General features: G+C 39.5%; 1 protein-coding gene across 1 annotated transcript in view; it reads right to left on the bottom strand.

Annotated features, from left to right (window-relative positions):
- NXPH1 (neurexophilin 1) overlaps positions 1-13,322 on the bottom strand; it is a 68,488-nt gene extending 55,166 nt beyond the window's left edge. Inside the window, exon 1 of the mRNA XM_009286534.1 lies at positions 13,316-13,322. Coding sequence (XP_009284809.1) covers positions 13,316-13,322 — 7 coding nt within the window. The remainder of the gene's footprint in view (positions 1-13,315) is intronic.
- Between the last annotated feature and the right edge of the window lie 1,978 nt (positions 13,323-15,300).

Below are 15,300 nucleotides of genomic sequence, written 5' to 3'. Positions count from 1 at the left end.
GTGCATTGGTGTAGATGCACTTGAGCTGGGCTATCGATTTCGCCCCCGGCATCGGCACGCCACCCCTCGGCTCATCTCTAGCGAGCCTGGTTTTATCCCCTTCCCCCTTCGAACCTAGTTTAAAGCCCTCTCAATGAGCCCTGCCAATTCATGAGCCATGATCCTTTTTCCCCTGTGAGACAGCTGGACTCCATCTGTCACCAGCAGGCCCGGTGCCATGTAAACCTCCCCATGATCAAAAAAAACCAAAATTCCTCCGATGGCACCAGCCCCTGAGCCACGCGTTGATCAGGTAGTTATTACTCATCCATTATGATGTAGCATTCTCTAAAGCCAAATTAAGAGAACAGGAGTGAGATATTAAGAAAGGGCTGGCTAGTAGATTGACACATGCCATTGTGCTATATTAGATCAATTAAACCATCCAGATAGTCCTTTGAGGATAAATGGGTAGATGCTCAAAGAAAATATCTGCACAATCTGATGAAGACATTGAAACAGCAATTCATCATTGCCTTCAATATGAATGGCAATAAAGACTCAGCAAATGACAGATGTTCTATACAAAGTCAGCCATTGTAGAGGAATGCAAGAGATAAGACACTTTAACTCTTTCCAGTAGTGACTGAAAAAAACGCCAAGCCAAAATTCCATGATTATAGAAATATTATTCCTTTAGAAAAAAATCTCCTGTTGTTAGAATGGGCCAGTCTGCTCTGCCAAACCGCCCTGAGCGCACAGCCTTGCCACAAATAGACTATACATGAACTTACTTTTTACCAGCAACAAACCTTGTAGTAATTACTTACTGCAAGTCACTTTTTGGTTAGAGGAATGTATTCAAGCACAAGAGCCATGGCATCACTGGAAGTGGCTGGAAAGAGTGAGGAACACGTGTCACTTATCCACCAGCTTAGTTTAAAAGGTTGCTGGAAGTAAGTTTGCAGACATTAGTCTCAGGTTCACGCTAATTCTACAAGTGATTCTCAAAGAGACATTAAACCACCCATGCCTGCTGAACCACTCTTGCATTGTTCCTTTTCATCATGTTACATCTGCTCCTTTCTCTTCCCTGACTGTGCTCTAAAACTGAGTTGTGTGTCCCTTGAGAGCCAAGAAATGATTTAGAGGGGATCACGATGTCTGAAGGGGTCATTTCATGATGGTTTAAGCCAATCCAAGATTGCCCTGCTGTCAAAAAGAATGATGCTCCTTCCCGTGGCCTGAGATTGCCATTTCCTCCTTTTCATCAGCTCTAACACTAAGTGGAGCCATGCAACGAGTCACACCAGTTTACTGACCCAAAGGAAAACTATTTTTTGGAGGGTTAGTTTTCAGTGTAAGCCATCACACAATCACATGCTCACTAGTGCCAGCACAACAAGCAGGCAAGGCTGGAGGGAAGGGCAGGACCACCCTTTTCTCCATGCTGGTCATAGGCTAGCATAAGCTGAACATAGCACTACTGCCTTAGAAGAAGCACTGTTATTTAGCAGCAGTTCAGTTCTCCCCAGAGCAGGGAAGTGAAAAGCTACTGTTAATTAGTAGCTGCAAGTGTTTACACTAGCCAGGGGACTACTAAACACTTGTAATTTCTGGCAGAAGCTCAGATCCTCCAGGACGAAATGCATATTTACATCAGCCAATGATTAGAATTGATTGTCATTCCCCAACCTTGAGGAACTGAGCTGCTGCCAAACGCCCAGATCACACAGGTGCAGGGGAGCCCAAAAGGGTCTCACAACTTCAGAAAGCTTCAAATAAGGGTTCTTCCATTAGACGAGAACAGCTCTTCTTTCCAGGGCTGAGGACACAGAAAGAGGCAGAAGTTGAGTGCTCCTGCAGGCTGTGGAATATCAGTGATTTTCCACCTCTGAATAGTTTTGGCAAAAGGTGCTAACAGTTTGCATGTAAAGGTTTGTTGATGTTTCAGCAGTCAGTGTCACCTCATAGAAAACTTAGACGGCCTGCAGTAACAACACTCAGAGCAATCAAGAGTATTCTGTAAGCTAGAGACTATTGCTCTTTCTGGCAGGGGAAGCTATTAGGTCCCTGTAGGCCATACATCACTTCTGCAATGGGAGGACAAGTACCCCGGCTCACTGTAAGCCATTCAATCTCTTTGCACAGCTACGGAGTCAGGTTTTCCTGAGTTTTTCCTCAGGAAAATGAGGATCAAAAGTGTGGCAAGCAAAAAGATCTTTGCATGTTTCATTGAAGATGGCAAAATCCCAAGTCTTGACTATGGAAAAAATTGCTGGAACTAAGTCAAACAAAATACCCAAAATCAGTGAATGCCTGTACACCCCCACTTGAACACCACCAAGCCAGTGTCAGGAAAGCTTTCAGTGCATCAGTGTTGGGATTTTCTCATTTATGCAAAACATCAGCATCTTCCAAAACAAATTCTCCTTCTCCTTGCAAAAGAACATGAAAATGTTTCCCTTCCTTTAATTATCCTAGCAATTAAAAGGTAGAATATTGACATTAACTAGAGAACACTTTGTGCTTTCTCTATTCCCAAATATTTCCTTGCTTCTCACTTTTTCATGGGCATGTAAGCTAATTCTTCAAAGGTACTCATCAGCAAAGACCCTTTTAAGTGCCAAGGTTTTCAAAATCTCATTTCCCAGAAACTTTATAGGCATGCATTATAACACTTGCCAATATCACCTCAGATGAGAATTTTGGTAAAGATGGACCTTAATTAATATTTAAATGGAGTATTACACAGTGAAGGTGTTGATTTTAGTCTACAAAGCAGTCTGCAACACTTGGGACTTTCCAGAGAGGAGGGTTTTTTCCTAGCCAAGCCAGCAGCTGATATTTCCGTATTCCAGATTTCTCCTAACTGTGCATTGTGTGGGCAGAATGACAGTCTAAGTGTAGTGCTATTGTCAACATGGAATACAAAAGGGCAGTCAGCTTGATATGTTAAAGAGACAACCAATGGAAAGAAACATAAGCAATTAATTTTGGAGTGTTGCATTTACTGAATTTACTCATTGGTTAAATATAAAATGATTGTGCTGGTTTTTTTCACAAACTGCTTTATTTTTTTAAATATGCTTAAGGAAGGTCTGTGTAGATTCTGTTGTTAGTCTGTTTATCACATATAACAACAGTAACAGTGTGAAATGATTTTCACTATATTAAATCTCATTGCAGAAGAAATTATTTGCTTTGGAGTCAGACCTTTTGGTCAATTGATCATCATTTCCATCATCCATCAGGAAAATTCAGTCACCTCGCTTGTCCTAGCTCTGTCCCTGTATCATACAACCACCATTCTGTATCCTCTGGCAGAGGCAGTCCTTGAGCTCCAAATTGTTGGAGAGTGAAGGTGTGTTCTGGGGAGGCATCACTGTATGCTTGTTTTAGATATTTCTAGGCATCTGGACACTATCTATATGGGCAGATGCTACAGAGCCAGATGTACCTTTAGATTTGACACAGTATGACACAGGCTGGACACCTTATGATTCACACTAATATCTGCCCTCTGCAGCAACCTGCACTGCACCATAACTCAAAGATCACAAACAGAGCTATTTCGGAAGTAGAAGAAAATTAGTAAGGGTCCCAAGAGCAGCTGACCTGTGGCAGTAACTGTCAGTAGAGATACACAGGTTTAATGTTCTTAGCCTATCCCAAATGCCACATCAACAGTTGATCTTAATTGTTTCACTGAAGTATGACATTACCACAAGCTGAGTAATTTCTAGGCAAAGTTGTTTCTCAGCTTACACCACTTTCATCTCAACACATTTACAGCATGTTAACAACTAAAAATGCTTTACTTTCAGAAGTGGAATATATTTAATTATGAAAACTACATATTAGCTTGTCTTTCTGTTCCAGATTGAAACATGAGAGACACTACATATTAGCTTGTCTTTCTGTTCCAGAGCTATGAGACAACAGTGCAATTTCCAAAAAACAGGAACTGGAGAGTTCAGACTCGAAGACGTGTGTAGACCTCCAGGTAGATTAGCAGGGACAGACATTAGGTCAGCTACAGCCAAAGTGAGCAGTAAAGATCCTCTGCTCAAAACAACCACGGAGAAGTACTGCAGGAACAGCATCTTCAGAGATAAAATGGCAGATATGCAGAAGCTGCATTAAAATTTACTGGTCTGTAAGGGGAAGGCTCTCCCATGTCCCCACTCTGAAGCACTACAGAGAATTTCTCCATAAAGCCTGCTTTCTTATGTTTTACATTGGGATAACTGAAGCTTATTTCTATTTCTGTTTGCCATTAGTTGACTTCAAAGGTATTTTGTAAATGAGAAGGTTCTGACAGTCAAAGCATCTATTTCCTTTATGGTCTGTTTTTATTTGCTGCAAGATTTTCTTATGAAAACTCTCTTGCAAGATTTTCTTACATTCCTAATTTTGTAAATTTGAAAAGAAAAGCATACACAGAATATTAATCAAGCCCTAATTCTGTCTTTAAGGTCAAACAAAATTTTTGAAGTTGATATATCTGACAAAGGATTATGACTACAAGAGTCATATCTGCATCTTAAAAGCAGATTTGAGAAATGCCAGATGATTCCAGTTCTAACTGCAAAGCCAAAACACCTTTGCAGAGAACATTACAGTTGTTTTCAATAATTTACTTGAGTATTAATTTTCCAGGGTAGATAGGGAGTGTACAATGAGTATAACAGCTTCAACTACATTGCTGTAAGTGTTGTGTTACCATAAATTAGGTCACCTACCAGTCAGCAACACCTGAGAATATACAAAAGATTACAAGCAAAGAACAACAAAGACAATTTTCTACCCCTCCCTCAGCACAGCATATGAGAACAACAACCTGCCTTGCCTACTTGTGACATTCAACAGCTTTAGTAGAGGTATATCACAGTGCATTAATATTTCACTCTTTCTTTTTGGCTTCATTCAGGGAAGCGGGGCGGGGGGGGATTAAACCTGCACGGTTTTGCCCTGTATTCTATTGCTCCAAGTGTACTGTTCTTTCACTTTGCATGATTGTATAGGATCAAGACGTCCTCCTTCAGGGAAGGAGAAGCCGGCTTATTAAAGCAGAATACCACTGGATGGCCCATTCATCTTGCACTGTTGAGGTCCCCTGACAAACAAGAGTGTCCAGTAACAACTGATACTTGGAACTAAGAGTAGAGAATGTTATTTCTTGTCTACTGAGCCCTAGAGAAAGAGTTCCCAAAAATCTGGTTGCCAAACCTCACTTGAGAAATTAGACAACACTTGTGCCTTGCAGCGTATTAATGTGGGCTCTGTAGTCCACTTTTATCTTTCCGTTTCTGCACTGAGACTACTGTCCTGGGGAGTGAAGAATAGACTTGTTTCCCTCTGAGTCCAGCTGATAGCATGGTACCACCATATTGATTAGTGAAGGAAGAAATCATGTTTGGTCCTGCTGCTGGGTTCTTTTAGGGGAAGGATGCATTAGTACTAATGCGCTAATCTCCTTTGGAAGGGAAACAGGAGATAAGAGCCTCCTCCCAAGGAGAAAACATTGAAAAGGTCATATTTTTATAGCAAACTAAAGAGCAAATATAAGCATAGAGGCAATTTTGTGCCAAATACTATTTTGAGTGCTTTTTTGTTTTTCTGAAGCAAAAATATTATCTGAGATGATTTTTTTTCATTTTTGTGCTCAGTCCATGGTTTACCATCTTTCATGATGAATGAAGTGAAATGTGGTTATTTTTCATGAAAAACTGCTTTTTGTACTTTAAAGAAAACGTCCTTGTCGTTTTTTGCATACTGCTTAGTCCAAAGAGTTATTTGGCAAGCTTCAAATGCTGTACGTATATAGTCAAAGGGGAAGATTTCATACTTGAGTTTGGAAGTAGTAGATAAGAAACAAATGCATTAACACATAAAAACAACATATTCTAGAACATAAGTCATGGCCACATCTATGGGTCTATGCGGAACATGATATTTATAACAATCCTGATTTAATGCTCCATTGCAAAAGGACTACAAGTATGCTTAAGGTACTAGAAAGTCGAGGCTTTGGGTACTGATTCAGTTCTGTGAAGCCAACAAGAGCTCTCTGGGTATTGGATTAGGTACTAAACACATAGAAAATGCATCCTGGCATCCTGGGAAGTACTGAAACTTGTGTAACATAATCAAAACAATTTCCTTGTCTTTTCAGCACTTCTGATCAAACCTTACCATTATGCAAACACAGATGTAGTTAGGTTACTGATTACACAGTCAACTAGTTATTAAAAAAACTCCACCACCATGCCGTTTTCTCTACCATATCATACGACACATAAAAATTTACTATTTTTACTTTTTACATGTTTACATTTTTAAAGAAAGGAAAACACTCTCTGGAAAAAAAAAAAAGCAGCCTTCAAAATAATATTTTTGTGACATTAGGTTAAGAAATTCACACTCACCAAAACGTCAAGCAATTCAAAGTTATGATTCCCATGGCAAATGCAACATCCACACTGCACGTAGGCCTGAAAATAGCTGCCAAAGGAAGTGTTAGAAAATTCTTTGCAAGGTAAAAGGGGACTAAGTTAAAATTCCTGTGAGAATCATCACTTTGAATCCTTGGCTCCTCTGTGCATGCACATTCTTATCATGACATTGCACAGACATACTTTTTTGCATTTCATACTACGCTTCCACTACATTTGTAACACCAGAATATTTCACTGTGAATGTTAAGCACTGGGATTCTGATACCTTGTTCTTATGGAAAAGGCTTACCAGAGCAGAAGCTGAGCTGTATTAATTTATTGTCATGATGAAGGGGATAGTGAGAATCAGAACTGACACTAACTCTTTCCATTTTCTCCACTACTTTTTGATTGCAATCATTGTGGTCTCCACGGATGTCATATCCATAACAGGCACACCAGCATTTGAAGCAGTTTACTGAGGCTGGAAAACAATTCTGATAAAAATGTGCTGCTGCTAGAACTTGGCATATTAGAGTGTCTGAAAAGATTGCCAAGGTTGGCATTTTGACTGTGTTGCCCAGGGCTATAGAAGATTGACACAAACTAAAAATAGTTGAAAAGATCAAATGTGTTTGTTTTTATGAGGCACTTTTCTCTTCTTTTAAAACACAACTTGCCTGTCAGACCACAAGCGCCTAATACGACAAGGTGCTGATGACTTCAGGAATGGTGCTGGGGATCATATGGGTTTTGTATGGTTTGAAAGCACTCTGTAGAACTAGACATACAGCGCATGTTGATATGTAAAATGTTATGTACAAGGAGGAATTTTAAAAAGAGCCAAAGGAGTCAGAAAAGCAAATCTCAATGAAAATCACACAAATCATATAGAAGTTGATGGAGAAAACTAAAAACAGATAGAGGACTAGTATTTGATCAAGTTTTTGATCAAGTATTAAGTGCTGTGGCCTTCCTATACCCACAGAAAATTCAAAACTTTATACACACACAATCTGAGTAATAGGACATGATACACAATTCTCCCTGGCTTACCAAAGACCCTCTTCAGATTTTTGAAAAGTTGAAATTGGTTTTGCCCCATGTCTCTCAGAACCATTTGGATGGATGCAGACAGACATACACGAAATTATTCATTTCCTTTCGATTTTTTAAATCATTTTGCTTCTAGTTTTTTGTGCTTTCCTTCTGTAAGTCATCATGAACCAAAGTTGTACAGGCAAAAATGTATGCAGAATGCCAATTTCCAAATCAATCACAATTGCCTAATCGGTCAGATCAATATCAAACTCCTACAGAGGATTTTTCAGAATGCAAAGATTACTTTTTTAATTCATTATTCTAGGATATAAAGGAAAGATAAGTATGGGACAGCATTCTATTGAACATTTTATAAATAGAAAAAGATGTTCACTCTGAGTTCAAATGATGAGTTCAAATTGTGAACTGTTTACAAACTTTAGAACTTAATGCAGTCTTGGAGAAGAAAGAACATAGACTGTATGCATAAAGCAGTAGGTTGGGCAATCTTCCAACACTTACCACCTCTGCCACTTTCTTGCCCAGATCTTCACCTAAATTCCTTTGAATGAGAACAACTTTGTAATTTACAAATTCATATTGCATAATTGCAAAAACTCAGGGGAATTTTAGGTTCCTTCTAGTGGATGTTCATAAAGCTGCCAGAAGCTCCTTTCAGATTTTGTACATACAGATGGTATAATTGCTTCGAACTAAAATCTGAAGATCTTTGGCACCTGAAGGAACTAAAAGGATAGCAAAGCTTCCAGTGACGTCAGAGAGGTAGAACCAAGGCTAAATTTCCTATCAATTCCAACTAAATTTTATGTGGAATTAATACAAAATGAGGTCTGTAGACTACATAACCTGTCTCTGTGGAAGGATATTGTGTGTTTGAGAAGCAAGAAAAGCATTCTCGCTAGAAAGCTGTTTCTAGCAACTGGTTATAACAGAGGCAGGACTGTATCCGAGGGACATTATGATTTTCAAAGCTACTGCCATTCAGCTGTGGAAGATTGTAGGTTCAATTTTTTTTGGATCTGATACAGACGAAGTACTGAGTTTCTCAAGAGAAGTAAATACGAAAACTATTTTGGCAAGATGAATTTTTCTGAAGAGCCAATAAAACTTCATTTCACAAACTTTTCTCAAATGCTGATGCACACATTTCTAGTTACTGGTTGTTGGGCAGCTGCCGAGTCATCACAGTGACTGACATCTTTTTCCTTTCCCCATATACTTTTGACTTTAAAAAATGCTTATTTGGTGCATCACTAGCAGTTTTCAATACACTGGTTACTGTGCCCTGCAGACCTCTGAGTGGAATTAGACTCTCCTGGCCCATAGAGGCAGATTCTCCAATTATTATTTCTGCAATATCGGCTCTCCCTGCCTCTTCCAGAACAATAGTAGGGTGCATGCTACAAAGCACAGACCCCATTGAACTTTCACGCTTACAGTTCTCTTCCCTGCTACTTGCAGATATTGTGGCATAGAGCAATAATAAACAATGCCTCTTAATGCCGCAGTACAAATAGCTCTCCAAACCTCCTCATTCAGTTAGCCTTCTCTCTTTTTCCCTTCCTCTCAGGAAGGAATATGTGTTCTTCTGAGGAACACACTTGATAAGTCCATCAAGTTTACTTCTTCGTTACGCTAGCAGTAGCGGAGCTTGTCTCTGTTGGTGGCTGTGATTGCATCTGCATGTTATTGGCCTGTTATTTGTAGAGGTTGTTGGCATATGTGGATGACTTTTACTACTAGAAGTTTCATATTGAAAGTTGCCCATATGGGAAATATCTCTGTGATTACTGGGAAAGAGGTTAAAGATATCGATGCAATTTCATTGTCTCCATTGAGGGATTCATGGATTGTAAATGACCTTTTTTGTGTCTTGTATCTACGTAGCTAGAAATATATGTTAACAGAGCAGCTGTCGCCAGTCTCATGCATTCAGAGACATCCTGATCCAATTAGATTGTCACTGATGGATTCATGTTTGCAATACATTTTGGTCCCCAATTTGTACTCTGGACAAAACACTAATTCCTACCTTCTCTAGTCCTGCTCCTCATTTCACCAAATCTTCATAAATAAAAACATAAAAGCACAATAAATGCATGCTATTAGGGAAACAAAGAATACAGTAGTACTTTTAACTTCTTCCAAATTATGGCACAGCTGCCATTAAAATAAGAGGAAAGCTATTTCAAGGGACATTTTCACTTTCCATGTGCTAAAGAGGAAAGTTATTAAAATGTTGTGTATTGTGAAAATTTGTAGTATATCTGATTTTATGCCCTCTCTTTAAAAGTAATGACGAGTTTTCCTACTAAACCAGGTGGTTTGATCATAAGGTAACTCAGAACAAAATTTGTCTCATGCCATGTTCATGAGCAGCACTTAACACAAAGGTTTCTATGGCTGAGGTCTCTACTTTCTGTCAAAATACAAATATTAATGCAAAGCAGATCTTTTTAACAGTAACACATTTAGACATATGTTCCGGTTTTCAAGCACATTTTCACAAGCAGCAGACTTTATCTACCTACTCTTACACAGGACTCCAGACATGTCTGATATCTACCTTTGAGTCAATTACAAAAACTTATTGAAGAGGAGGGCTCAGACCTAAGACCTAAAAGCTAAAAAAGATTTATAAAGTTAACTACCGTCACCTGAATCATTATAACACTCAATGTGCACACTCTAAGACTACCTCAAATCCAACATAATGAGACTTAGCTTAGACTTTCCTTTGAGGTTTAACATAAATCCCATTATCTTGCAATTGGGGTAGATTAAGAACATACATGCCAGCTGTGCCTGTTGATCAGATGACTTTTATGACTTTTGATCACTAAAGCACATAGGATCAGGATCAGGTCCCCAGGACTCAATACAAAGCCTGTAGATAACTGTTGGAGCTTTACTATTAACTTACATAGGACCGAAGTGAATAAGTATAATTAAGTACAAAATTAACATGACATAGTTTTTCAAATGAAAATATTTCTGCTGTCTTGTTCTTCTGTTTTATCAAAAGCCCATCAGCTGGGTTTATTAACACAAATGTAATGGTTATTCCCTCCCAACCCTTCAGCCCCTCAAATTCAGCCTGGGACCTAAAAGACTCATAGTGTGCATCTGACTCACAAATTACCCCAGAATCAAATCTTGCATGCTGAGATTCCTGCTACATCTTGCCTTGCTTCACACTGTCTTTAACACTCACACAGCACAGGGCCGGGTGCTCTCTCCCTTCCATTATACCATGCCTTCAGGTATGTTCTCTGAGATATTACTCTCACACACTGGAAAAGGGAATTTTCAAAGGCTTTTGAGAAGGTTTGAGACCTTCATAGAAAAGTTCTCCTGGTGTTGGTGGCAAATCTAATGTGTTCTCCCATAGCTGCAGGCACTGAAGGTGAAACTTGGTCTAATCGGTGAAGCGATCAGGTATGTCTATTAAAATATACTTTTGCTGAATTCAGCAAAAAAAAAAGCAGTCAGCTGATCTTCTGAGAACAGTTATTTGGTCTCTTGAGAAAGGGCCAGTTTACAGAGCTACTTTTGAGTCCAAGTGTTGAGCAATGCAACTGTTCCTCCCTATAACTTGTTGTTGCTGTTGTGGCTAGTCCTTAACTCTTTGCTTTTGTAAACAATGAATACAGTCATGCACTAGTGCTCTACTTAACTGGGCTCTTTGTAAATTTCTATTATCTAATACAAAAAGAAAACTTCATCCTGGTTTATTGCAGCCCTTTAACAGCATTGGAAATGTTCCATCAAGAAACTGTAGTCCCATTATTTGCTGTAGGATGGATTCATCAAAAAAAAGAAAATTTCTTTAAAGGCATTAACCTTTGCAAAGAATTGCAGATGGCTGTAATGACAATTTGCATGCCTTATGTATTAGACAATGTATAAAGTGCCTGATCCAGCACAAATATCCATAACCTTATGGACCATGCAAGCTGTGGATGCTGGTTCCACAGCAGGTGAGTTGATACATTCAGATGAAAGGTCAAACTGCAGCAGAAAGCAAATACCCAAAATACCTCAAGTACAAGTTGTGAATGGACTCCCTGCATCCATCTGCCACCACCCCTGGTATGTAGACAGTACCCCCACTGAGATCCATGTGAATTGCAAGACTTCCATTTCCCTGCTCCCCTCCTCTCCTCTCTCATTCCTTTCTTCTGTTCCTCAGGACTGTGAACAATATGCTGCTTCTTCACAACTTATCTTCACTACTATCTTCTGTTTTCTTGCTCCTCTAATATGCATAGCCAACAATAAATAAATCCGCAGGAACAGTAATGACCTGGGTTTCAAAGCCAAATCACCAACTCAGGATAATTCATGTTGATTCCTGTTTGTCCCTGCTGAAAATAACTGCATATTTTTCCATACCAAATAAGTTTTAAATGTTTGGACTTTTTATTATCATTATTCAGGTAATCAGAAGAAATCAACTTTATCTAACTGTTCATTCGCATCCACTTAAACTATTTTGTGAGACAACTGGCACAACCTTTATTTCCTGTACAGTACCTATACCAGCACCCCATTCAGATTTAGCAGTAAAGAGCAGGAAAGTTTTGAAAAGATTTGAGAGTAGTTCGTATTGTCTCACAGAAGTGCCCATTATCCACATGCTCATGCGGCGTGCGTATGAATGATCCAAACCTACTGTGTCCACAAAAGTGGACTAAAAAATGAGGTTTGGGGCACATCATCATTTAAGATGGATTAGAATTTTTTTTAAAATTGTGTATTTCATGTGGTAATTTCTCCATTTCTGCTCTGTCCTAGGTGAAAAAAAGGAAAAGAGAAGGCAGTGAAAAGTGAAGAAATACAAAGCACAGTTCATAAGAAATATATAAATATTTGCCCTAGGTTCAGTTGTAATTTTTAGTGGAGGTTGGTTCATATCTAGATCCGTTTGTCAAACCTTGATTCTTACAGGGAGGATTTCTAGAAATAGATGCAAGAAAACACCACTCTTCCTTTCTCTAAATGCACACAAATATTTAATTTACACGTTCTAACTAGCTACTGTGCATGCACATGCCTCGTTATTGCAACCAACCGTATCAGTACAGGTAACATTAAAAATCAGGTCATGTACATGGGATGCTTTAAATCAGGCAATTAATTACTTTTAGGAGTGGGGTCCTTTTTCTAAGATGAAAGGAAATATTTAAGTTAGTCAAGATATCTTATTACTTCTCCATAACATACAGAGCTTTAGAGAAAGATTAGGTTTATTAAGTCAGACTCACAATGCAGGCTTTCAACACTGCCATTTCCAATAAGTACACATTTGTTTAATATTAAAGTTCCCTTTCAAAACAAAGTAGTTAAGCCTACCCTCACATTTATACATCTGCAGTTTGTTTGATAACTTACAACATAATTACAGGCTGTCCTCCCACTAAATGCTGTATTCAGACTTATGAAACAAGGTGGTAAAATATGCACTGGAGTCTGAGTACTAAGCCCGTAATTTACCACAAGCACTAGGAAGAAAAGAAACGGAGGGGAACCCTGCTATTTAAACTGCTCAGTTATCACGTTTCCCTCCCCCACACATACAGTAGCATATAACCCATTCATATTTCAATTTTACATTTCCCAAACTGTCATCTTCTCATGTTTCAAGTTCATTTGAAATGCAATCTGTTTATCAGAGCAGCAGTGAATGCTTTTGCAGATCAAGAGAGAGCTGTCTCTCCCCACTAACAAATAGGTCTGTGGCAAATGGGTTGGTGAAATAAAGCAGGCGTTGTGGGGTTGAGAAAACTGCCCAGAGAGTTATGGAGGGAAGAGGTGTTCAGCCCCTTTCTTACCGCCCATGTTCAAGCAGTCAGAGTGTATCCTCCCTCTCTGTTGGAGATGCAGCTAAAATAACTAAGTAAATTCCCAGGTAGAACTGGAGCATGTGGAAAATGAGAGATTGGCCTCATTTCAGCCATTTCAGCCAAGTTTCTCACAGCGGGTGGCCCAGCCCAGGGGACGCACCGAAGAGGCCAGCCTCCCAGCATCCTGTGATGCTCACTGGGGGATGCTTATCCTTTCTCCAGGGCTGTTTGCTCTGGTAGAGAGCAGGGCTCGCATGGTACCTGGGCTCTGCCCTGCCTTTCCCTCCAGCCCCGGCTTGTAGGGCCCTTGGGGTAGGAAGCTCTTGTGCAAGCCATTAGCCAGGAACAGTGCCTTAAGGCAATCACATTCTCTTTCTTTTTTTCTTTTTTTTTTTGTCCATTTTACTATCCCATCATATTTAACCAGCAACCACAGGTTCTGAATTGTGATTTTCCGTGATATGTATATGTAAAGCTCGCCTTGCAGCAGAGTCCTCAGAACAACTCCATTCTGTAAATACGCCAGTTCACATGGTGCTGCTCCAGACATTTTTCTCAGTCATTACCTACAACTGTAGCAAATTATCCAAGTTTCAGATTTTAAAAAATGAAAGTCACATCTTCACATATACTATTTACTAAACACATCCTTACTATAAAAATTAATTACTATTAAAGGCATACTTATTTTTCACTATGTTTTTTCTACCTTCTTTGCTGCCCCCCAAACCTGCATCATAAATATCAATGAAAACACAGTCACTTTTGATTCCATTTTAAAATCTCTAAGCTACATTTGGCAGGTTGCAAACATGAAAGAAGAGTTAATCTGCTGTGAAAAAATAGGTAACAACAGAATAACACCTTAAATGTAGGTGTGTGACTTTCATAACATTGGCAGATTTACCAGGGAAGGGAGGGAGATAATATACTGAAAGCTGGGTGCTTTAATGTCCTTTGTTTGCTAAAGCATCTCCACAAAGTGAGCCTAAGAAACCTAGGTCCATCCCCACTCATTCTGGGGTACTGTGAAATGCCAAGAAAATTAGAAAAGCATATTCCAACCCATTTGCTCACTAAGCTTCCTCTTAGTTCTCATACTGCTTTACTCAAGGACGTCCACCTCAGATTTTGTCTGAGCTTTCAAAGGCAAAGAAAGGAAGTTTTTCTCATGCCAGAATCCAGACTGGTTTTGTCAACATGCTAGACAAGCAGAAAAAACTGGTATAGACACAAACTACCATGAAGCTATTGAAATCTGTTGAAATTTTGTCTCCACCAATTACATCCAAAGTTGCAGCCTTACTGAGAGTCTACCTTCTACGTGAGCTAAACCAAAGTAGTATCTGACAATGTCTGAAATAGTATGGGAACCTTTAAAGCACAATTTGAAAAGGTAACAGCTTTTCTGCTCTAACCTTTATGGATGCAACATATAAAACGTGACTAGGACATGAGGCTCCTAATAGGTGTCCCTATTTCACTGCAGTCCTTTTAGTTGAGCCAGGGCTTGTGTAAACATTCAAGTCCCATCACCTCCTCCAGAAAAAAACATTGAAAGGTTTTAATCATAGAATCATAGAATCTTTTAGGTTGAAAAAGACCTTTAAGATAATCAAGTCCAACCATTAACCTAGCACTGCCAAGTCCACCACTAAACCATGTCCCTAAGCACCACATCTACACGTCTTTTAAATACCTCCAGGGATGGGGACTCAACCACTTCCCTGGGCAGCCTCTTCCAAGGCTTAACAACCCTTTCGGTGAAGAAATTTTTCCTAATAACCCATCTAAACCTCCCCTGGCACAGCTTGAGGCCATTTCCTCTCGTCCTATCGCTTGTTACTTCGGAGAAGAGACTGACACCCTCCTCGCTACAACCTCCTAGTTGTAGAAAGCGGTAAGGCCTCCCCTGAGCCTCCTTTTCTGCAGGCTAAACAACCCCAGTTCCCTCAGCCGCTCCTCATAATACT

Source organism: Aptenodytes forsteri, unplaced genomic scaffold (genome assembly GCF_000699145.1).
Source record: "Aptenodytes forsteri isolate BGI_AS27 unplaced genomic scaffold, ASM69914v1 Scaffold55, whole genome shotgun sequence".
Lineage (NCBI taxonomy): Eukaryota > Metazoa > Chordata > Aves > Sphenisciformes > Spheniscidae > Aptenodytes > Aptenodytes forsteri.
The sequence above is the reverse complement of the archived record's forward strand: the minus strand, read 5'-3'. Positions and strand labels throughout refer to the sequence as shown.